The sequence below is a fragment of the Polypterus senegalus genome, chromosome 13 (genome assembly GCF_016835505.1).
Source record: "Polypterus senegalus isolate Bchr_013 chromosome 13, ASM1683550v1, whole genome shotgun sequence".
NCBI lineage: Eukaryota > Metazoa > Chordata > Cladistia > Polypteriformes > Polypteridae > Polypterus > Polypterus senegalus.
In genome coordinates this window covers 156,755,633-156,781,830 of record NC_053166.1, presented here as the reverse complement: position 1 = coordinate 156,781,830, position 26,198 = coordinate 156,755,633, and the positions used below count along the sequence as shown (strand labels likewise).

At 43.3% G+C, this 26,198-nt stretch overlaps 1 protein-coding gene across 1 annotated transcript in view; it reads right to left on the bottom strand.

The window, feature by feature from the left end:
* dnah3 (dynein axonemal heavy chain 3) overlaps positions 1-26,198 on the bottom strand; it is a 302,407-nt gene that overhangs the window by 232,849 nt on the left and 43,360 nt on the right. Inside the window, exons 4-10 of the mRNA XM_039775085.1 lie at positions 24,112-24,181; positions 16,104-16,275; positions 14,330-14,519; positions 11,344-11,539; positions 9,792-9,917; positions 6,636-6,831; positions 1,337-1,516 (exon numbers count right to left, since the gene is read on the bottom strand). Coding sequence (XP_039631019.1) covers positions 1,337-1,516; positions 6,636-6,831; positions 9,792-9,917; positions 11,344-11,539; positions 14,330-14,519; positions 16,104-16,275; positions 24,112-24,181 — 1,130 coding nt within the window. The remainder of the gene's footprint in view (positions 1-1,336; positions 1,517-6,635; positions 6,832-9,791; positions 9,918-11,343; positions 11,540-14,329; positions 14,520-16,103; positions 16,276-24,111; positions 24,182-26,198) is intronic.

Sequence of the window (26,198 nt, the reverse complement as noted above, 5' to 3'; positions counted from 1 at the left end):
TTTTAAGTACTATGACTCCCTATTGGCTGTAGGGGGTGGACAGAAAACCTATAAATTTGTTTGCTTTGCCTCGCTCTCTCTCTCTCTTACCAAACTGCTGAATGACCATCACACACACCATGAACTGAAAAGGACAACACAATGAAGAGCACAGCTAGGCAGCCATTTTGAGACAGGTATGCGGCCTGTTCTGAAGAAAGCTGACCACAAAATGAGGCCTTAACTAGAGACATGTTAAGTAACTGACAAGTCTGTGTGCCGCCTGAAACTACGCATCACCATTTATCAGGCTGTATGGTTGCCAGTATTCAAATGTACTTTGCATATTGTTATTATTTATGAATATTATCAATAATACATTGTTTAAATTGTAACTTAACTCCTGCTTGTCTTTTACTACACCTAATTGCCTGAGGTTATAGATGTAGATGGGAAGGTAGGGAGAAGTTATAGAGGACAATACCTTATAAAGTCTGTGAGATTTGAGGCATTCTGACAAAGGCTACATATTAATAACACAAAAGGGGAAAGTACCAAGACAAAACAGCAACCAAAGAATATGGAGGAGTTAAGGCAGCTCTGCAGAGACAAATGGGCGAAAATTCCCCCCGCACGATGTGCAGGTCTCATCTGCAATTACAGGAGGTGCCTGGTTGAGGTCATTGCTGCCAAAGGAGGGTCAACCAGTTATTAAATCCCAAGGTCCACTTACTTTTTCCACTACCACTGTGAACATAAAGACACGAAAAAGTTAATTTTTTTGTGTCATTGGCTTAAGCTCATTGTGCATTTCATTTTATTTTTTGTGTATATCAGGACCTGTGACTTCGATGAAGAGCAGATCACTTTTTATGACCAATTCATGCAGTAAACCAGATCATTCCAAAGGGTTCACATACTTTTTACTTTGACTGTACAGTAAGGAAGGTGTCCACTGCTGTCCTAATGCAGACTCAGTGTCCTTCATGTGACCGTCGCCAACACACAGCTTCTCAAGCTCCCTTCCTTCCTCATCTGAGATTACGGATTCCTAAACCCTTTTTGCCTCGCACACTTTTCCAAAACTAAAATTTTCCCTTTGGTCCTTAGCTCTCCTTATATTTTCACTCATTTTGGTTTTGACGCTAGTGCCTCCTGATCTCCGCTGTATTGTTAAATATAAACTACCCTTTATTATAAGCAGATTCTGTGTGATACGAAAGGCGCAAGATGATAAACCGATAAAGAGAAAAGGTCTTATATGTTAGAGAAGGCAACATGTGACAAATGACAGATAAGAGAGCCACTTGGTGGCACTTGGATTGGGTTGTACATCCGAAAGCAGACATTCACATACCCGGGGAAGCTCCTGTGCGCTGTGCAAAATTTCCATGAAGCTCCAGTTGACAAGATCCCAGCATTCCCGGAGGCTTGGCTCAAATGTGATTCTCGGTTCCAGAACTTTCAGCTTGATTATTAAAACCTGGGGGTTGATGAAGTCCAGATCTTTGTAGGTTTCTCCAAAATCATTTCCATCCTGAGGGAGGTGACAAAAAAAAAAAAAAAAGTCTAAATACGTGTGTATCATGGCCACCACTTCTGGTAAGTCATTACAAGCGAACAAATGACTAATCATGTGAAGTTGATTTGACCTGATTAATGTTCTCGGGGAAGTGTTAATGTTGAAATATCACCATTTTAATATATTTTTGTTTATCATGGCACAGTTTTACCTGCTGGTCGGACATGCAAGTAAGAATTATCCTGAACTCTGTGCACGTTGACAGTACTGCTAGTGCTAAATACATCTGCGGTAGAAGGAGCGGCTGACAGGAGTGGGAACCTGATACAGTGCCATCTTCGTCATGTTCATTTCTCTAATGGACATGCCCACACTTAACTAACATATTTCAAAGCAGAGTGATTGTCCAAACACCTCTCTACCTAATTTACTAACCTGATCATCCAGACAGGCAGCACAGCGCCAGACAGAAGGTGGGTACCAATCAGGCTGGGGCTGCCAATCCATTACAGGACTCGCCCACATATGCGGAGCCAATTTCCATCCATTTTCATAACCTGATTACCCAGGGGAGGGCTGCAGGGGCAGATGGAGCCTATCCCAGTGATCATCGGCCACAAAGCAGCAACACCACCTGCTTGAGCAACTCAGATTGGCCAATCAATCCAGAAGGCATGTCTTTGGCATTGCTTTCAGTATCCGAATCAGAATCAGAATATCTTTATTGTCATTGTAACAAATACAACGAAATTAGGTGCAGTCCCTGCAGTGTGTGACCCAAAGTGTGTCAATGTATGGCTGTCTGCTTGATTTTATGCAAATGTTAACAATGAACCGGTTGAACTCTGTCATTTCGAGGGGTCTCCACAGACTTCTGCCCACATAGCAATCTCGTTTAGAAACTGTCCTGGTTTTGTACCTGGTATAGCCTGGGGAGTCTCCTAAAGGGTTAAAGTGGAGGTTGCGATGATTGATCCTAAAAGCCAATTTGAAAGAATTCAAAGTGCACTTCAAATTTAGGTACATTTATTTCATTTATATACTATATATATACACACACACACACACACACACATATATATATATATATAAACTAGCTATCCCCTGCGGCTTCGCCCGAGTAGAAGTGAAACAGGACAGTGAGGAAGGCTCTCTACTCCTGACGTCACTCTTCTCCCTCCCCTCGGCCTGCAGCCTCTGTCTCAGATTAGCGTGAATATCTCGCTCCTGCAAGCAAACTATGATCCTTAGCGTGAAGAGAGAAGTCGCAAAATCAACTGGAATGTTCAAGCAAGTTCTAGAAAAAAAAAGCATCTAAATCCATTAAGTAGTTCTCTCGTTTGGTACCTAAGCGGAGTTAAGGTTACGCCCTGAGGCAGACATGTGAGTGAGGAGGTCCCTGCAGCCCGATGAGTCTCTCTCAGATTCATGCTAATAAATCGTTACCACAAGCAAACTATGATACTTAGCGTGATGAGAAAGTCGCAAAATGAACAGAATGTTCACGCAAATTATAGAAAAAAACCCAATCTAAATCCGTTAAGTAGTTCTCTCGTGAAAAGCAGACAGACAGACAACTGGATCTAAAAAACTATAAGAAATTTCGCACTTGGACCACAAAGTTTTTAAAACCGTTTCTTAGCGAGCACCTATGGGCCAAGGGTAACCTACACTCCAAATTTCAAGTCCCAAGTCCTCCTGGTTCAGGAGATTTCATGATGACTGAGTCAGTTGTATTTGGCTTTTAAATATACAAATATACTAGGAGGCTTTGGCCACTGCTCGCTTCTCTTGCCAGACCCCGTTAGAGAAAGCAATTGTATTTAAAGATATGGTTCAAGTATTTGGCTTTTATATATATATATATATATATATATATATATATATATATATATATATATATAGATATATATATAGATATACACATATATACTGTATATGTATCTGCTTTTCGCAACTGAAGAGGGCACCATGGCTGATGTTTTCCGACTTGCAGACCAACCACAAGCGTTATCTGGTAGGTAACCACCCACACAATCAGATTGTGATTCAGACTATGAATGCCACTCGCCGGCAGGGAGTGGCGGGTACTAACCTTTCTCCTTTGTCTTCCAGAAAAAGAGACGCTCCGCCATCATAGCCTGCCCGCAGTACGTCCACTTCCGCCCTTCCTCCGCCATCTTTCCTGACGTCAGCAGTCCCATCCTCCCTCACGGTTCCTTCCCAGCATTCCTCCACTTCCGGCCCCTCCTCTATAAAATGGCCGCCGACGCCTCTGAAAGGCGTCACGCATATGAACTGTTTTGTTTATATTTTGACCAGTTCTTTTTTGAGAATTTGTGGAATTGTCTGCAATATACGGGGCCGGAAAACCCCAACCCTTTATACTGTCTATTGCTCTTTTTACATATATATATATATATATATATACACACACACACACACACACATATATATAAACACATCTATGCGTGGAAGTGTGTCTGTCTGTCTGTCCAGCCTGGTAGTGTGAGGCTACAGCATGAAGCTTAAAGAAAGTGAAAACAAAGTGAAACCACTGAGGAAAGATAAACTCACTTAGCCGCTAATACACAAGCAAGGTGAGCACATCGGCAAAACAAAACCTCTAAATAGAGAGAAACTCACTTAGCCACTGATAGACAAAGGAGGCGAGCAGATCTGCAAAATGAAACCGCCGACTCGCATGCACACACACACACACACACACACACACAGAGACAGACACTCAAATATATATATATACAGTATTTTATACTAAGGGGCTTCACCCCCAGCTCGCTTAGCTTGCCAACCCTCCCGGCCCGCTTTAAGTACCAGCCACTTCATATCTCTGCCGCTCGTGTATGTGGATCTCACTTTCACCAAACAACAAATCTTTTAATTCTCATGGATACACCTCTTCATTGGGAAGAAACATTACTTTTCCATGATGGCAACACAAATTAGACGATCTACAAGTCTCCGACTTAAAATTTAAAGCCGAACAACATCTACATACTTCTGTCATATTACCTACGTCCATATATTTGATCTCTTTTTGCTGCTCTGTTATTTCGCCGGGTAATAATTTCCATTTGTTTGCGCTAATGCAATCTTTACTATCAATTTTTTGAGACTTTCGAATTTTAGTACTTTCAAAATCTCTGACCTGCTCTGCTTGTGTACCGCGCAATGTTTTTGAACCTCTTTACAACGTTCTACTTTGTCTTCTACTCTTTGTCTTTTGTTTCCGACCCTGCTTGGAGCTGAGAGCACAGGAACTGTGTCTGACAATAGCATTCACACGAATGAGAGGTGATTGGGCCGTGGGCGTGGTTGTAAATGTTTGAGAGGAGGGCGGGACTTGTGAAAATCTTAGCAGCACCATTTAAGATGGCATGTTGATGGGGTACTTAGTTCCGAGTCTCACGGGCTAATAGAGTGGCTTAATGCACAGTTGAGGATGGTGGGCTACTAGGAAAAGGTCCATCTCCTTTTCGCCTCACACCACAAAAATCTAGTTTAGAAAACAAATCTGTATCTGTAAAATATCTGAGATACACTGTTCAGTATCTCTTAATAATACATGATGCTGACATAGCTGTTTGGTAATTTGGCTTGAGACTAGAATACCCTAAAAGTGACACCTTTAAGGTGTGTGCATGTCATTATCTGCATGATTAATTCATGCTTTTAGTTAAACCTCACCTTGGATCTGTTTTCACACAGTATTGGATGACTGGCTGCACTTGGGGTCTGAGATCACATTTAAAGGCTATTTTAAAAAGTATCTATGCAGTCCAATCTATACTGGCAAGTCAAAACTTTAATGGTAGTTCGAAAATCAATTCATGAGAAAACTAAATGGAGTGGAATGTCAAAAAAAAAGGAGTCGGCAGGGAAAACAGCAGCGCCACCTGCCTGCTAATATTTAGGCAACAGAAATCACACAGCAGAGAACCAAGCTCTGCTCAAAATGGTGCCCCCTATCATCCGTTATACCGATAACAACCCAGGAAACAGAAATCACGGAACAAATGACTGAGCTCAGTTCAAAAGAGTGCCAGCTCCTACCACACTGCCTTAAATACTGATAATAATCAGGAAAGTGAAGTCACGCAGCAGAGGACGGAGCTCCCATCCAAACAGCAGCAGCTTACAGTACATCAGGCTGCCTTTTATACTCATAATAACTGGGGAAACTGAAATCTATACAGTGGACTCAGAAAGTCAGCAGCCCCCCCGTTCACTTTCGGCACACTTTATTGTGTTGTACGTTTCGGTATAAATAGGTAAATGTGCTATTTTTTCCTATCAATCTACACTCAATAACCCATAATGACAAAGTGAAAACATGCTTCTCAGAAAGGTCTGCAAATTTATTAAAAATCAAATATCTACAAATATTTGGACCTTTTTACTGTGGCACTGCAAATTGTGCCCAGTTGGCTCCTGTTCACTTTAATCCTCCTTGAGATGTTTCCAGAACTTGAATTGGTGTCCTCCTTTGTTAAAAACTGAGCTGACTGGACATCGTTTAGAAAGTCACATGTGTACCTGTATATTAAGGGTCCCATAATTCATCCTGCATGTCAAGACAAACACCAATCCATGAAGTCCAAGGAACTCTCTGTAGAACTTCAGTAATCAAATTGTGGACAGGGATGGATCAGGGCAAGGAGACAAAACCATTTCTAAAGCTTTGAGTATTCAGGAATTGTGAAATGGAAGAAGATTAGAACTACCGGCACTTTCTCTAGAGTTAGTCATTTGGCAGTCCAAGTAACCAGGCAAGAAGTGCCATATGGTCAAGGAAGTGACCAAGAACCCAATGATCACTCTATCAGAGCCTCAAAAGTCCTCTGCTGAATTGGGAGAACCAGTTGGAAGGACAACCATCTCAGCAGCTCTCCATCAATCAGGATACCTTAAATAGCTTTCTAACCTTATGGGTTATTTAGTGTAGATTGATGGGTAAAAAAATGGCAAATTTCCCCATTTCAAATGAAATCGACAACACGATTAAGGGTGCAGAGTCCACTATATATAAGCGCCCATTTGTTTAGGGGCCACCCAAAATCCAATTTGATGTGGGCAGCAATCTCATGCTGCCGCTTCTTTAAATTTTTACTACCTTGTGAATCATGAAGAAGGCCAGCAGGTCTTGCAAGGAGCTGATGACCATTCCTCTGAGCTGCAGCGACATCAGCGATGCCACACAATCAAAGAGCTCCTGGATTCGTTCTGTGGAGCTGTGGTCATTCTCGGGCACTAAGTGAAACCAGTCGTCCTTGTGAGCCAGAAAGAGAGAGGCACATGCTGGTATCCATCTGCAACAGGACAAAAGCAAATTAGGTTAATCAGAGACTCTGCAGTGAAGAACACTTTCAAGTGATGGCACTAGAAGTACAAGCCCTCAGGCAAGCTGGGCAATTCCATGCCCCTGTGGCATTATTCGGGCATTGGACCTTTGCTGTGATGCTGTTTGACGCAGTGTGTTCTCTCTGAATCATGGGCTGATGTTCAGGTTGTCTGGAGGGAGGGTCACCGGGTCACCCCTCTGCCCAGTTTTCAATGAAAATGGAATTTCTTGACAATCCAATTAAAACATACGCACTTACGCTTATGTGTGGCAGTGTGACAGACTGTCCCTCTTTGTGTGATGACAGCTTGATTTATTGGATTATTTTCTGAATGATGCCACATGGCAACTTCCTACACATTCATTATTGTACGTTATAATATTGTACATTATATATTGGACTGTACTTTCTCCGGTCCTGTTCTTCCTATATACATCGGACTTCCAATACAACTCGGAGTCCTGCCACGTCCAAATGTTCACTGACGACACTGCTATGGTGGGCTTCATCAGGAGTGGGCAGGAGGAGGAGTATAGGAAGCTAATCAAGGACTTTGTTAAATGGTGCGACTCAAACCACTTACACCTGAACACCAGCAAAACCAAGGAGCTGGTGGTGGATTTTAGGAGGCCCAGGCCCCTCATGGACCCTGTGATCATCAGAGGTGACTGTGTAGAGAGTGCAGACCTATAAATACCTGGGAGTGCAGCTGGATGACAAACTGGACTGGACTGCCAATACTGATGCTCTGTGTAAGAGAGGACAGAGCTGACTATACTTCTTAGAAGGCTGGCGTCCTTCAACATCTGCAATAAGATGCTGCAGATGTTCTACCAGATGGTTGTGGCGAGCGCCCTCTTCTACGCAGTGGTGTGCTGGGGAGGCAGAATAAAGATGAAAGACACCTCACGCCTGGTAAGGAAGGCAGGCTCTCTTGTAGGCACGGAGCTGGACAGTTTGACATCCGTGGCAGAGCGACGGGCGCTGAGCAGACTCCTGTCAATCATGGAGAATCCACTGCATCCACTGAACAGGATCATCTCCAGACAGAGGAGCAGCTTCAACGACAGACTGCTGTCACCGTCCTGCTCCACTGACAGACTGAGGAGACCCCACACTATGCGACTCTTCAGTTCCACCGGGGGGGTAAACGTTAACATTATACAAAGTTATTGTCTGTTATACCTACATTGTTATCACTATTTAATTAATATTGTTCTTTATCAGTATGCAGCTGCTGGAGTGTGTGAATTAATAAAGTATCTATCTATCTATCTATCTATCTATCTATCTATCTATCTATCATATAGTGCCACATTTCTCGAGGTCATTGCGTGAGGTAGAGGCAGCCGAGTGGGTTGGGGTGGGGGGTCCTTTAATAGGCGATCCCTTGTAGTTTTAATTCGACAACATGCCTTGGTCTGGTGCACAGCGTGTTTTCGATGTTCTTCAAAAATAACAAATCCATCATCACTACACAACAACCTTCAGCATTTCTCCTAACGGTGACGTCCCAAATCGGAAAAAAATTCTTCAGTGGGTGCCTAATTTAGACAGACAGGTACAACATTGAACAGAAAATCTCCAGGCTGTCCTCGGACTGTACGAATGCCTGAAAACATCCAACCTGTAAGGGCATCCATTTTGCAATCTCCTAGATGTTCTACACGCGTCTGTCTTAGACATTTCCAACACATCTTTGAGAAGGATTTTGCATGAGGACCTTCATTTCCATCCATAGAAAATGATGGGAGTGCAGGAACTCACTGAGAGAAACTGGAAGAGCCATAAAGAGCTGGGCGCCAACATTCTGCAAACCATTTATCGAGATGCCATCATTGTCATGTGACATCAGCAATGAGGCACATTTCCATTTGAATGGTTGTATAAATAAGCACAACGTTTGGTACTGGGCTGAAACCCACCCTCATGAACTTCATCAGAGACCCCTGCACAGTGAGCACATGTGTTACAATTTGGTGCGCCATTGCAGAATTTGCCATTGTAGGCCTTTCCTTCTTTAAGGAGTGGGGGAGCAACGGTCACTGTCACTTCAGAACGTTACATTGAAATGTTAGAAAGAAATGGATGTATTGGATGCCGGGTGTCAACAGGATGGACCGACAGCTCATAGAACCTGCACAGATATTTGCGGGAGATGTTGCCGGGGAAGCTGATCTCCCTGTGCGGCCATGTCGGGTGGCCCTCACATTCGCCTGATCTCGCTCCGTGTGATTCCTTCTTCTTAAGTCAAAGGTTTACACACACCGACCTTAAAACCTTGAAGCCCTCAAGGGCACTATTCATCACGAAACTGCCGCTATTCCCCTCGAAATGGCTGAACAAGTCATGTGAGTGTTCAGAAATCGTCCTGAAGAGTGTATCGCTAATGATGGCCACCACCTTGAAGACATCATTTTTAAAATCTGTTTTGTATAACCTTTTATGTGTCTTAATGAAATGTATTTGATCTTGTAGCGTTTTTGCAGAATAAACATTTGAAATGTGCCACTTCTTTTTGGCTCACCCTGTATTAGATATCTCTACGAGAAGCCCACAATGCTAACAACTGTGCAACAGGCTGGATCTGGCAAATACGAGGGCTGGCTGAAAAGTAAGGAGACTGTCCACATTTCTCTTTGATGGAGGGAGACGTGGGAATGCAAAGGCATACATTTTCATAAAGCTCAATGTTTGGAAAAGAAATACCATTTAATAAAAGCTACACTGTACAGAGTGGGGCTCTCAGTCCTCGATAAATGATTGCCAGGGTTTACTATTTGGGAGGATAACCCGAGAACCACACTGAATGCCCAGGGAGGCAAATGTGCTCTCGAATTTGGGCCTTCTTGGGTGTCGCTCCAGTGGTCTCCGTGTTGCTAGTGAATTTCACCTTCACTACTTAAAAAGCATTTTCAACTACTGACTTGTTTCTCAGAAGCTCCCGGGCCTCCAGGCAATGCTTGTGGATGAGCGCACGATACTCGTCAGGAAGCAATGGAAGGCTGGCTGAAAGCAGATCTTGGCGTCGAACAAAACGCTGGTGAGCAAACCTACAAAAAAGAAGACAGAGAAGACAATGAGTGGCGAAGGGCAAACGTGTGAACTGCCGGAGAAAGATAGATAGATAGATAGATAGATAGATAGATAGATAGATAGATAGATAGATAGATAGATAGATAGATAGATAGATAGATAGATAGATAGATAGATACTTTATTATTCCCCAAGGGGAAATTCACATAATCCAGCAGTAGCATACTGATAAAGAACAATATTAATTAAAGAGCAATAAAAGTGCAGTGCAAGTTAAAAAATGCAAGGTGGAGAGTGCGAGGCGGGTATAACAGTCGATAATCTTGTATAATGTTAACGTTTACCCCCCCCCGGGTGGAACTGAAGAGTCGCATAGTGTGGGGTCTCCTCAGTCTGTCAGTGCAGCAGGACGGTGACAGCAGTCTGTCCTGAAGCTGCTCCTCTGTCTGGAGATGATCCTGTTCAGTGGATGCAGTGGATTCTCCATGATTGACAGGAGTCTGCTCAGCGCCTGTCGCTCTGCCACGGATGTCAAACTGTCCAGCTCCGTGCCTACAATAGAGCCTGCCTTCCTCACCAGTTTGTCCAGGCGTGAGGCGTCCCTCTTCTTTATGCTGCCTCCCCAGCACACCACCACATAGAAGAGGGCGCTTGCCACAAAACTGCACACAGGACTCCAGATGAGGCCTCACTAGTGTGTTATAAAGCTTGAGCGTCACCTCCTGTGACTTGTACTCCACACATCAAGGCGCTATATAACCTGACATTCTGTTAGCCTTCTTAATGGCCTCTGAACACTGACTGGCAGCTGATAGTGTCGATGTCCAAATCTTATTGAAGAATTTCATCACAAAGGGTTATCAACATAAAAAATGAGTACACGTGCAATCCTAGCACCAAGAAACGAGGAAGTCAAACAAATCAACGCTAAAAATGTTGATCGGTTACACGGCAAATTGGTTAAATGCGTATCAATAGACTCTGCTGAAACAGTTGGGTGACTTCAGAGCGTTCAGAAGTAATTTTTATAAAACATAAACATATTGCTCATGCTGTTCCAGGAAGGGAAAGAGAATCAGAATGTGATTTTATTGGCCAAGTGTGCACACATACGAGGAATGTGACTCCAGTTTGGGTGACTCTCCAATTATAAGCTAGATAATCGACAAACACACCACAGTTAATCACACACCTGAGATGATAAAAAAAAGCAAGACAGAGAATGTAAAAATATATATACATTAAAAACTGGAAGTGGAAAATTATCAGGGTGGCGGTGTAGATGAAGGACAGGTCACTAGAATCTCAGCCAGCAATGACAAAAGGGCCAACATCGAACAAACATAAAAATATTGGCTTTCGCACCTTCACCCATCATACACACATATGCAGGCCGGGTACGTTGGTTCAAACAACAATAATGCAATCAAAGGTCAGTCTTACTCGGTGTACCAGAGGTGCTGCAGCCGGAGCATCAGAGGGTTAATGGTAAACAAATGGCACTGCGTCCAGGCCTTGGCATCTCGGTAGCTGCTGTTCCATGGGACTGGCGCTCGGATGATCCTCTGAGGGTATGGATGGGGGATGCTGGCAATGTAAAGCCTCTCCTTCTCAGACTCGTCTTTTAAAATGTAGTCAACTGCAATGAAGAAAAGGCATTAGTCCCAGGCTAGGCCTTACTTGGCAAGAGTGTGCAAAATGGGTGAAGATCGGCTTAAAGCCTCCTTGACGGGCAGCTACTGATTTTCAGAGGGCAATGCCAATGTCTCGAGCCTCAAGGGGCGTGGGGTCAATTCACTGGTTAGTCACCATTTTCATTAGGTTTCCACAATCCACTGAAATACATATAGCACAGGTCACAGCCTCCTTCAGCATCCCAAAGATGTCCGTGTTAGGTAAGATGGCCTCCACAATGTAGCTGGCTAGGAAACAATGAAGGTATGTGTCTGTGTGACTGTGCCCTGCCCTGGACTGGCAGCCCACCCATCACTCGTTGACAGGATAAGATAGGATGTGACTACCCATGACCCTCTGACCCAACACTCAGGTAACAGGAACCTGATAGGCAGTCAGTTTCATTAATGTTTATTAATGATTTATTAACGATACCCTAAACTCCATTATGCTGACAGCACTACTAACAGCACCGCATGGCCATTACACGCTTCAGCACCATCGGTGAAGTGTTTGCCACTGTCACTCCCCAAACTCTGACTCGATAGTCCCACTGAGAGAATCAGGAAGGCCACACATGCTAAGAAACCAAAGAGCTGCTGGATCCTCAGGGTGCTACGACAGTATAACAGTTTCAGAGGAATGTTAAAAAGGGGCAGATCATCCGTAAAAGGTAATGTCCACAAAAGTCTTTTAACTTTGGAAGGCTACTTTTCCTTGGTTTAAAAGAAGGCAGCCCAAGTATTACAACCTTCATAAAAGAAAGATTGCAAAGGGCACTAAATAAAAGAGATAGACATGAAAGACACAATATTAGAGACAGATAGTAAAGGGACTACATTAAAGATATACAATAGATAGATAGATAGATAGATAGATAGATAGATAGATAGATAGATAGATAGATAGATAGATAGATAGATAGATAGATAGATAGATAGATAGATAGATAGATAGATAGATAGATAGATAGATAGATAGATAGATAGATAGATAGATAGATAGTGTCGGAGATGGCTGGGGTGGTGACCCGGCCGGAACGCCTAGGAAGACTGGAGGAGGGCTTACGCCTTCCCCAGACCATGTGGGGGTGACCGCCCTGGTTCCTTTGGGGGCCACGGGTACAGAGCTTAGAAGCTCAACCCTGTAGGGGCCTGTGGTCACCGCCAGGGGTGCCCTGCCTTTGAAGTCCTGGACCTCGGCACTTCCACCAAACCCGGAAAGGCCAGGGGGAAGAAGACTGGGGACACCCGGAGTGCTTCCGAGTACGCAGCCGGCACTTCCGCCACACTGGGGCGTGTCAGTGGGAGATTGCTGGGAAGCACCTGGAGCACATTCGGGTGTGTATAAAAGGGGCTGCCTCCCTTCATATGATGGCAAGAGTCGAGAGTGGAGTGGACGGAGCTCTGGAAGAAAGAGAGAGGTGGCCTGAAGAAGTGAGGCACTGTGTTGTGGCCAGGACTTTTTGGGACTTTGGGGCTTGTGGGGCACTTTTGTAAATATGGCACTTCGTAATAAACGTGTTGTGGGTGACATTGACATGTCTGCCTGTCTGTGTCCGGGCCAGCTGCCACAATAGATAGATAGATAGATAGATAGATAGATAGATAGATAGATAGATAGATAATAATTCTTTGCATTTATATAGCGCTTTTCTCTCTACTCAAAGCGCTTAGCAATTGCAGAATAAGGGCCTTTCTCAAGGGCCCAACAGAGCAGAGTCCCTATTGGCATTTACGGGATTCGAACCGGCATCCTTCCAATTGCCAGTGCAGATCTCTAGCCTCAGAGCCACCACTCCGACTCCACCTACGATAGATAGATAGATAGATAGATAGATAGATAGATAGATAGATAGATAGATAGATAAATAGATAGATATGAAAGGCACTATATAATAGATAGATAGATAGATAGATAGATAGATAGATAGATAGATAGATATGAAAGGCACTATATAATAGATAGATAGATAGATAGATAGATAGATAGATAGATAGATAGATATGAAAGGCACTATATAATAGATAGATAGATATGAAAGGCACTATATAATAGATAGATAGATAGATAGATAGATAGATAGATAGATAGATAGATTGCATAAGATACAATCAGTACAGAAAGAAAAGGCCCTGAATTATAGATCGACATAAAAGGCACTATATAAAACAAACAGATTGAAAAAACAATATAAATCTGCAAGCTGATGTGAAAGGCACTAAAAAAACAAGGTATATATGAAACTTGCTAAGATATATACATATATATGAAAGGCATTACAGAAGACACATACAGATCAATAAATATGAAAGGCACTATATACGTGATAGATAGGTATGAAAGATATTCCATGAATCAGTAGAGAATGAAACCCCACTTAATTACAAATACACAGACATAAAAGGCCCACTGTAAAACAAACAGATTGAAAAGGCAATACATTATTAATGGACAGACAGATGTCAGATAGCTAGACAGACGTAAAACTTACTAAATAAAACAAAACAATAAACAGGCAGACAGACAGAAATACGCGAAAGCATTTTAATGGTAGATAGTTGGATGTGAAAGGCATTATATACAATAAAGTAAAAGACAGACAGAAAGGATATCGTATAAACACTGATATAGTAAAACACTTCACAGACAGACATGAAATGCACCATATAATGTAAATGTAGAGATGCAGATGTGAAAGGCACTATATGACAGACAGACTTAGCTGTATTGTGCACTAAATGAATAAGCTCACCGATGGCCTTCCGCAGACTGAAGTCATAGTCGTGCTGAATCTCTTCATGGATTTCTTCAATCAATGGTCTCAGCTTTGGGCTGCTCTTCAGGTGAAGTGGCAGAAGCTCCTCTATGTTCTTCATCACTTGAGTGTCTTGGGTGGCAAGCATGCTGTTGGGGACTCCATGGTTTATATAATAGACATACCGCTGGGGATAAAGAATGGAGGAGAAAGCAAATCAGCTGCAGGGAAGCATTCATTACGTGGAGTCCTGGCATCTCTGACTGTAAATAAGACAACTTCTAAATTCTTTTTTAAAGTGAATGTGTCACGTTGCGTGAAGAACCCACCCTTAGGCCAGGTTAATACTTCACACGACGTGATGCGACACATGCTCCAGCAGACGCTCCTGCTACGCAAGCATTTTACAGTTTATACCTGTGCGCGCACTTTACGTAAATCTGGAAGAATCCAGCAGGTGGCAGTGCGAGATATCATCACGGTGAGAACAGGTTCAGCTTCGCTGTGTTGTGAATTGCCTGAAACATCCTTTAAATTCTGAGGACACCTTACGGCAATATCTCTGAAAAGGATGTTTAATGATTAAATCCATCAATCCAGGGATGTGTCCATTCCAGGAAGCATTGGGCACGAGGCAGAAACAATCCCTGGATGGGGCACCAACTCATTGCAAGGTGAATACAAGGACACACTCACACACACACTGGTGTCATTTTAGTGTCACCAAATCTGCATTTCTTTGGAAGGAAACCGGAGCTCACTGTGGAAACCGGCAGGAAAACGTAAACTCCAGACAGGGAATACCAGCGACGTGACTCCCTGTGAGACAGCAGTGCTACCGCTCCGCCACCGTGTCACCCCCATGTGTGTAATTATTAACAGTATTCATTATTTAAATGAAGTTAACGATTTATCTGTAAACTGTAGCATACATTCTTTAATGCATTTCATCATGAAAGTGATATCAAGTATAAATCTAAGGATTCTAAATGTGCAGAGAGTTGGAATATCGTACATTTAATGTGTTCGGTGCGGTGATCTGTTGCTGTTTGCCGCTGCTGTCAGCTCAGGAGGAAGCCCCAGAAAAAAAAGACGGCACAGAAGACGGTATGCGAGACGTTTAAAACGTATCGTGTCATTACGATCGGGAATATGCGACGCTTGAATATAAAAGCACCACGAATGTACAGTATTTGTATGTCGGCATTTTGCTTCACCACATCGAGCCGATCATCAAACATCGAAGCGCGCACATCGATCTGCAAAGCGGCTTTCTGTCACGTGTGGATAGTAAACAGGGACTCTGACGTCACATTCCGACTTTTAGCACACCACCACTCCCCGACTTTTTGCTGGTACTGCAACTCGCGCACGTGTCGTATTCATTTCTGAGGACCTGCTCAGAGGATGAGTCAAATAAACACTGGAAACGCGTGGCAGCCATGATGTGTGCGCGTCCGCGTTCTGAGCGTGAAGTATAAACGAACCCTTAAGAGACGACGTGAGGCGGCAGTCCATCTATCAAGTCCACTTATTGTACTACATGACCTTAGCATTAAATTCCGTTTAGTCTTTTTTTTTTTGGCGTATCGCTCTTTATCTCAGTACTGGTTCTCATTGTTAGACTCATTCATTCCTAGCATTCAATGTCAGCAGCATCAAGTCCAAGGCAGGAACCAATCTTGGATGGAAAGCCAGCCTGAAGCACACACAAACACTCACACCCAAATATTTTTGGACGTTTGCCTGGCTGTTGAAGCCCGTAGTTTACCTCCAAATCCCTCTCTGAAGGTCCTCCATTGTCCCTCAAAGTCATCTCCTCTTGAGCCAACATGACATTCAGCTGTTCAACAGGAGTCATCGGCCGACTTCCAGGCAGTTCTAACGTGCCAGGATAGTTTCCACGTGAACTGGCTCGAGACTCCGCTGGAGGGCTCATTTCCCTGAAAAGACACAATGAAACACAGCATTCACGTCACAATGGCCTCTTCTGTTCCGCATCGGACGAGTGAAATAAACTGATACATCCATCCACTTTCTGACCAGCGAGTTTTAAGGTCTGAACCAACCCAGGACAGAATGCCATTTCCATCACACTCTCGCACGCCCATACTGGGACAATTTAGACTTGGCGATGAAACTAAATGTGCACATCTTTAGGATATTTGAGAGAGAAACTTGAGAGAAAATTCAGACTCCACACAGAAGCAATGGGTCAGGATTTGAACCGCGGACTCAGACAAGAAGAAAAAACACAAAAATGTGAATTCAAAAGCACCAGTCAAGTGGAATTCCTAGAAGATGAGGCTTCTATTAATCCTTCTGTTTCGAATTTGGAGTCGTAACTAGCCAGTGTATTTACTTTATTTACTCCAGCGTCTACTGGAATCACTTTTAACTCTCCTTTAGCTCTCTGTCACAAAACATACTTTTTTTCCCCAGATGAGAATTTCCCAAAAATTAAGGGATTTCTGGCTGAAGGTCACAAAAATCTAAAACACTGACACGATTCAAAGGAACTGACTACCGAAACAAGAAACTCACATTAAGGCAGTTCTAACTTTCACGCTAAACCATTTATTCTCCAGCCAGCCATCCATCCATTGCTATGCATTTTCTTGTTAAATATTCACGGTTTGTTTCCCTGCAACGGTGCAAATGAGTTTCATTTATTACATCAAATCTACAGCAGCACAGAAAGGCCACCGGACTGGTACCAATAACATACAGCAAATGGCTGCACTAATAAAGATACGCAGAGACGGTGAAACAGCATTCACTCCATGGACGTCTTCACATTTTATTGTTACAAGAATTTCAGTCAGAGAGGATTGAATTTGGCTTTTTTGACCTTGATTAACAAGAAAGAAAAAAAAAGACTCATTAACGTCAAAGTGAAAGCAGATCCCTGAGAAGCAATTCAAAGTAATTACAAATACAAGGGTAATTAAAAAGAAAAAGGCAATTTGACAGATAGGCCGGCATGAAAGGCACTATATTATACATACAGTACATAGGCTTGAAAGGCCCAATATAATAGATAGATAGGCATGGAAGGCATTATGTGATACTAAGGAAAATTAACAAGTGAAGGCAATTTGAAAATTACACAGTAACCCCAGTTAATGGAAGCCAGTGTAATAGAACACAGTTGCAATGGCTTATGGGTAGTTTGACCACAAACAACAACAATAGATAGGCAAGGGAAATTAAAAAGTGAAGGCAATTTGAAAATGACAGTTAGATAGATAGGCAGGCATGAAAGGCACTATATTATACATACTGTAGATAGACTTGAAAGGCTCAATATAATAGATAGATAGGCAGGCATGAAAGGCACTATATTATACATACAGTACATAGGCTTGAAAGGCCCAATATAATAGATAGATAGGCAGGCATGAAAGGCACTATATTATACATACTGTTGGAGGTGGCTGGGGTGGGGACCCGGCTGGGACACCCAGAAGGACCGGAGGAGGGCTTACGCCTTCCCCAGACCATGTGGGGGCGACCACCTTGGTTCCTTTGGGGGTCACGGGTACAGAGCTTTGAAGCTCTACCCTGTAGGGGCCCGTGGTCACCGCCAGGGGGCAACCCTGTGCCTTTGGAGCCCTGGACCTCAGAACTTCTACCACACCCAGAAGTGCTGGGGGGAAGAGGATCGGGGACACCCGGAGTGCTTCCTGGTACTCAGCCGGTGCTTCCGGCACACAGGGACGTGTCGGCAGAAGGTCACTGGAGGACACCTGGAGCACATCCGGGTGAGTATATAAAGGGGCCACCTCCCTTCATATGATGGCTGGAGTCGGGAGGAGAAAGATGAGGTCTTAGGAGGAGGCAAGGAGTCAGCATGAAGAGAGAGAGAGAGAGGCACTGTGTTGTGGCCAGGACTTTGGGGACTTTGGGGTTGTGTTGCACCTTTGTAAATATGGACTTTGGTAATAAACGTGTTGTGGGTGACATTAACGTGTCCACCTGTCTGTGTCTGAGCTGCCTTCCATAATACATAGGCTTGAAAGACCCAATATGATAGATAGATCAGCATGGAAGGCTTTATGTAATACTAAGGAAAATTAAAAAGTGAAGGCAATTTGAGAATTACACAGTAACCCCAGTTAACGGAAGCCAGTGTAATAGAACACATTTGCAATGGCTTATGGGTAGTTTGACCACAAACAACAACAATAGATAGGCAAGGGAAATTAAAAAGTGAAGGCAATTTGAAAATGACAGTTAGATAGATAGGCAGGCATGAAAGGCACTATATTATACATACTGTAGATAGGCTCAAAAGGCCCAATATAATAGATAGATCGACATGGAAGGCTTTATGTAATACTAAGGAAAATTAAAAAGTGAAGGCAATTTGAAAATTAGAGTTAGATAGACAGGCAGCTGCGGTGGGCCGGCACCCTGCCCGGGGTTTGTTTCCTGCCTTGTACCCTGTGTTGGCCTAGATTGGCTCCAGCAGACCCCCGTGACCCTGTAGTTAGGATGTAGCAGGTTGGATATTGGATGGATGGATGGATAGACAGGCAGGCATGAAGGGCACTATATTATACATACAGTAGATAGGCTTGAAAGGCCCTAAATAATAGATAGATAGGCATGGAAGGCATTATGTAATACTAAGAAAAATTAAAAAGTGAAGGCAATTTGAAAATTACAGTTAGATAGCTAGGCAGGCATGAAAGGCACTATATTATACATACTGTAGATAGGCTTGGAAGGCACTATATAATACTTGGGAAAATTAAAAAGTGAAGGCAATTTGAGAATTACACAGTAACCCCAATTAACGGAAGCCAATGTAATACAACACATTTGCAATGGCTTATGGGTAGATCGACCTTAAACAACACAGTGCTCTACCGTTGATCTATTGGAAGCCAAGGTCAAATGAACACAGACGCTCCGCTGTGAGATGGCACCTTCATTAAATGACGCACCAAACGGAGATTTCTTTGGGCAAATTTGAGTGAATCCGGTCTGAAATTCACCAAAGGATGTTGGCTCAGTACTGAAGTAAAAACAGCAGGCCTCAACAAAAAGTTTAGGTTTTTAAGGTTTAAAGCTGGACGAATAAGCATAACCTACGAAGCTCAATCTGGTCCATCATCACGCCCATATCGACATGGGGAATGCCTTCATCAGAGAAGGCCGATGGATGACGTTGACCGCAGTCAAATCACCAGGACCAGATAATATTTACCCTCGAGTTCTTAAGGAGGCTAGCGAGTGCCGATATAAACCCATGACACATATTTTTAGGAAGTCATTGCGCACTGGAGAGATTCCAATGGACTGGAAAATGGCAAATATCATCCCATATTATAAAAAGGGTGACAGGGCAGATCCAAGCAACTATAGGCCAGTAAGCTTAATGGGCATCACAGGAAAATTAATGGAAGGAATAATTAAGGATAAGATTGAGCAACACATGGCAAGAACAGGTCAGAGTGGGGTCACAAGAGGGACGTCGTGTTTTACTAACAGGCTGGAATTCGATGAGGAGACAACAAAAGGATACGACCAGAGTGGAGCAGATGAGATTATTGATGTGGGCTTTCAGAAAACATTTGATGAGGTGCCACATGAGAGGTGGGCATCAAACTAAAAGAAGTGGGAGTTCAGGGTGTGATGTGTAGGTGGGTGCCGAACTGGCTCAGACACAGGAAGCAGAGGGTGATGGTGTGAGGGACCCCATCAGAATTGTCCGATGTTAAGAGTGGTGACCAGCAGGGGGCAGTGTTGGGGCTTCTGCTATTTTTAATAAAAATAAATGATTTAGATAGGAATATAAAGAACAAGCTGGTTAAGTTAGCAGATGATACCAAGTGAGGTGGATTAGCAGTTAATTTGGAATCCGTTATGTTATCACAGAAGGACTTGGACACCAGACGGGCTTGGGCAGGTTTGTGGCAAATGTCAGTAAATGTAAAGAATTACACATAGGAAGTGAAAATGCGAGGTTTAAATACACAATAGGCGGCTGAAAATCGAGAGTCCACCTTATGAGAAGGTTTTAGGAGTCGTAGTGGACTCTAAGCTATCGACTTCCAGACAGTGTTCAGAAGCCACTAAGAAGGCTAAGAGAATGTCAGGTTATATAGCGCCTTGACGTGAGGAATACAAGTCACAGGAGGTTCTGTTCAGGCTTTATAACACACTGGTGAGGCCTCATCCGGAGTCCTGAGTGCAGTTTTGGTCTTCAAGCCACAAAAAGGACATAGCAGCACAAGAGAATGTCCAGAGAAGAGCAACTACAGGGGATGAGTTATGAGGAAAGATTAAAAGATCTGAGCCTTCGGAGTTTAAGCAAAAGATGATGAAGAGGAGACCTGAGTGAAGTGTTTAAAATGATGAAGGGAATTAGTCCAGTGGATCGAGACTTGTATTTTAAAATGAGTTCATCAAGAACACGGGGACACAGTTGGAAACTTGTGAATGGGAAATTTCGCACAAACATTAGGAAGTTTTTCTTTACACAAAATACGATAGACACTTGGAATAAGCGACCAAGTAGTGTGGTAGACAGCAAGACGTTAGGGACTTTCATAACTCGACTTGATGTTTTTTAGGAAAAAATAATTGGACAGGACTGGTGAGCTTTGCTGGTCTGAATGGCCTGTTCTCATCCTGAGTGTTCTAATGTTCTAATGCACATCTGGAGATCAGCTAAGGACCTGCACAGGCTGTAGTGCACGACAACTTGGGGCACTGTTAAGTTTGCACAAGAAGGGTACCCAAGCAGCTTACTAATCCGCACAAACCAACGTCCTTCAGTAAATTTCTGCAGGTTTTCATTCTCTCTGCCCAAAGAAATCTCACTATGGCAACTTGTTTAACAATGGTGCACTCTGGCAGCCGAGCGTCCCTGTTTATTTGATCTTGGCCTTCAACTAGACTAATGTGAACGTGTTGTACAGTGTCTCTGTAGGACTATAAATGAGTTAAGAAAACTGAAGGGCAGATATGTATGTATGTGTGTCTGTGGATTTTTCCAGTTTGCATTGCCCTGTGCCAATAAAAATTTACTTCCTTAAATTTGTCACATTTAGACTCACTTCACCTCACTGCACATCCAGTTCCAGATATCAACTGTCCACCTTTGCGTCAACAGGCATTGTGTAATACCCAACTCTGGATAGGGTGCCAGTCTTTTCTATTCTTAGTGCCAGTCTCTCAGTTTCCTTTCTGTTGCCTTTCCCGTTCTGTAATCGTCTTGAGACTAAAGGTGCACGTAAATAGACTGTGACAGGAGAGGCTCAGGAGTAATCTGCCGACAGAAGTAATGGTAATGGGTAGTGACAACGCCTGGGCCCCATCCTGTCACTAATAACACTGGGGGTGATGCTCCGCTGCTGGCCGTGCTGCCGAAAAAGCTTTCAAAACGCCTTGCATCACCCTAATGGGCTCATAATACTGGAGTCCCCATTCCTAAGATGTTGCTGCCGCCATCTCACTATAAAAGAAACCTTCGCACAGGGCTTATTGACTAGCATTTCCCATGAGCACTCAACCAGTGTGGTCTGTTGCATTGGTAACAGCAAATATTTAAAGAATTTATAATGAGCCATACAAACAGGCTCGAATGCTTCAGCAAGCATGCAATGCAGCAAACGTCTGAATGGAAAAAAATTAACACCCCCACCTGCCCTCCCCAGCTAATCGATTTGAATGTCTAGAGAGTTGTGTTCAGAGTAATGAACGTCAGCCCAAGAATACCAAATTGCGCGTCCTGATAGCGTCTTATTATCTGAGCCCAAAGAGAATGCATTCTTGGGGACAATAGAGGGTGGCTTGTGGAAAACACAGACTCACATATTTGGACAATTTATCCACACGGGTAGCACAGTGGGAGCGCTGCTGCTTTGCAGTAAGGAGTTTGTGGGCCCTACCTGAATGGAGGAGTGAGAAAGGCGCTATATAAATGTACAGAATTATCATCTCTTATATATATTTCTTTTCTGGTTCGTCCTGCTTCCATCTCAAAACCGTTCCCGCCCACACGCAGCTGACACTGCATTTCTCGATTCCTATTCGTCCTCTTCCAAACCCCTCCCCATGCTGCCAGCAGCTCCTCTTCAAAACCGGTCCCGCCCACGCAGCCGACACGGCATTTCTCGATTCCTATTCGTCCTCTTCCAAACCCCTCCCCATGCTGCCAGCGGCTCCTCTGCAAAACCGGTCCCGCCCACACGCAGCCGACACGGCATTTCTCGATTCCTATTCGTCCTCTTCCAAACCCCTCCCCATGCTGCCAGCAGCTCCTCTGCAAAACCGGTCCCGCCCACACACAGCCAACACGGCATTTCTCGATTCCTATTCGTCCTCTTCCAAACCCCTCCCCATGCTGCCAGCGGCTCCTCTGCAAAACCGGTCCCACCCACACACAGCCGACATGGCATTTCTCGATTCCTATTCGTCCTCTTCCAAACCCCTCCCCATGTTACCAGGGGCTCCTCTTCAAAACCGGTCCCTCCCACACGCAGCCGACACGGCATTTTTCGCCAAGCTTCTGAAGCACACTTACAAAATAAAGCAAACTCTGCATGCAGCGAAAATTGACTTCTCCAGCTAGATTCCATGCTCAGAACCATCCAACCCTTCGCTAAACCATACAAACACATGCATGAAATCACTCAGTCCAATCCAACAGCATCTGTACGAATGCTTTTTGAGGAAAACCCAAGGCATGATTTACGACGATACAATGCCCCGACATGTCACACCAATGTTGCAGTGATTTTCGTCGAAGAAGATGGCAAACCGCCTGCCAAAAGGGACATTTGCATCTGTCCTATAGGCAACTCCTGTAAACAGATTTCCACGCTCAATATGAATTGCGATCCTATGGTTTACCCACTTTTATTCCCTTACGGAAACATTGGATGGCACAAAGATTTACAACATGTTCCCGATAAAAGAAGCGGCAAGCAAATAAGGCTTACTCAATGCCAATTTTACGCGTACAGATTAGCAATGAGGAATACATTTAGTATTTTGCACTCCAGCGGCGAACTATTCCAACAGTACGTCGTAGATGCATATGTTAAAACAGAGGGCGCACGACTCAACTATCTCAGATTACATCAACAAGATCTGTGCGTGGAACAATACAAAGGACTGTCAGACGCACTGCAAGCAAAGGCTGAAAATATCAACATACGTGTAGGCAAAATAATCATATTACCATCCACATTTCCAGGAAGTCCAAGATACATGCAACAAAACTAGCAGGATGCCATGGCCATAGTACGTAAATTCGGACAGCCTCATTTATTTATCACTTTCATATGTAATCCTGCTTGGCCGGAAATTCTACATGCACTGTCGGACACCCAAAGACCGGAGCACAGACCTGATATTGTAGTACGAGTCTTTTGGATTAAGCTGCAGGAATTACTTAGAGACATTCTACAACAACATCTTTTTCAGGTTGTTATTGATTATATTTACGTAATCGAATTTCAGAAGCGCGGCCTTTCATACCCACATGCTGTTTACTCTTCACAATAATTCTAACAACCAGTCTTCAGCCACGGTCAGTTGTACGTGGCTTTTTCTAGGGTTAGATCTTTCGACTCCTTATCTGTCGTCACCACCAAAACACCTGTTCACAACTGCATCTTTCAAGAAGTATTTATTTTTTCTTGATTTCTGAATTCCTTTCTCACCGTTTTCCGTTCCTGTACTTACACCGCCGTATGCTACGGCGGGCTTCGGCTAGTTATTATTATTAACTGATGTTTGCCGATATTCTGCAACCTTACCTTTCACGGGATGAATCACGTTTAGATGGCAGTTTCAGTTTCTTCTGAGCTGGAGGAGAATCCTTCGGAGCTAGAATGAATGGTTAAGGAATGATCAAGGTCCTCGGCCCACCAGCAGTGGGAATTTGAAATCCTGAAAAACAAAAAGGGGTGCAGCGCACTTGGCCGCTTCGAGACTCTCATTTCTAAACACTTGTGAAAAATGTGTTATTCGGTTTACCGTCTTCACTGTTTCACATCTGTTTAGTCATCCTGTTAACCCCCCGACAGCGGAGAGTAAAGCTAATTAATGACATCGGAGTGCCTCTAATCAACTAGCTTCTGTTGAGCTACCTCTGTAACAGGAGGATTACCATAAACGCCTGAAAGGCTGACTGGAAGAAAGCACACCCACACATCTCTATATATAGAGATATGTAGAGTCTGTCTGTCTGTTCGTTTTTCACGGGAGAACAACTTAACGGTATTTAGATTGGGTTTTTTTTTCTAGAATTTGCTTGAACATTTCTGTTGATTTTGCTACTTATCTCGTCCTGCTAAGTATTATAGTTCGCTTGCAGTACCGATTTATTTGCGCGAATCCGAGACACATACAGCGGACCAAGGGGAGGGAGGCAGGGCCTCGGAGCATACCTTGCCTCTGCTTAGCTAGCAAATGAGAGAACTGCTTATTGGATTTAGATTGGGTTTTTTTTCTAGAATTTGCTTGAACATTTCTGTTGATTTTGCTACTTATCTCGTCTTGCTAAGTATTATAGTTCGCTTGCAGTACCGATTTATTTGCGCAAATCCAAGAGACACGCAGCGGACCAAGGGGAGGGAGGCGGGGCTTCGGAGCGTACCTTGCCTCTTCTTAGCTAGCGAATGAGAGAACTGCTTTTTGGATTTAGATTGGGTTTTTTTTCTAGAATTTGCTTGAACATTTCTGGTGATTTTGCGACTTCTCACATCGCACTAAGTATCATAGTTCGCTTGCAGGAGCGAAATATTCGCGCTAATCCGAGACAGAGGCTGCGGGCCAAGGGAAGGAGGAAGTGTGATATCAGGAGTGGGGAGCCGGTCTACGAAAAACAGAATAAGAATCTGAAACTCTAACAATATCACATTAAAGTTCGGTAAATTCTGAAAAGAATGATACCAAACATATATATGTAGGTTATTAAGATAAGCCCAATTTAAAGAGTGACAAAAAACGTTACATAAAAAGTCACATAAAATCGTTGCACAAAATCATTGCACTTTTAAGCTTTTAGAGAGTAGATATAGATATATATATATATAGAGAGAGAGAGAGAGAGAGATAGAGAGAGTCTTTCACTGGTGTTTTTGGGATAATGGGGAATCGTGTCTATATATATATATATTGTGAAAGATGCCCGGACACAGACAGACATGGAGACAGCCAGATGTCCAAAAGCACACACGTTTATTTCACACAACACTACACAGCACAAACACAGAACACAAATTAGCCCAAAAACAGCTCACCGCCCTTTTCTCCTCACTAATCTGCATCCATCCCTGCTCCCTACTCCAGCCACCGTAAAAAAAAACTCCCACTGTTCCACTCCATCTGAACTGGTGTGGTGCTAAGGTATCACCCGTTGCATGGCTGGCACTCGGGTCCCAATCTGGGATCCTGAGTTGGTTTGTCATGTGGTGGGTGCGTCAAGGCGCTATATCAGTGTGTGCTCGTAATCGCTCTCTCCCTCTCTCAGGGCCGGATTAAGACCCTTAGGTGCCCTAAGCACTAAGCAATTTTGGTGCCCCCTTACACTACTTACACAAATTCAAAATATTAAAACAATAACAAACTAGAAAATAAAATTTTATTTTATTATCGAAAATTTGAAATTAAACAAAGCATACTTATAGTAAGAAGGAAAATAATATTTATTTTTGTATGCTTCATTTTATTTTTATCTTAATAATTTTCTCCTACTTTTTTTCCTTGCAAACTCTTTGATTAGATCTTCATAATCAATCTTACATAACACATCTGCTTCTATACATAATAGAGATAAGGCATCCAGCTTAAATGGCTACAAATATTAATTTTATCTGCCATTATTCTACGGACTACAAAT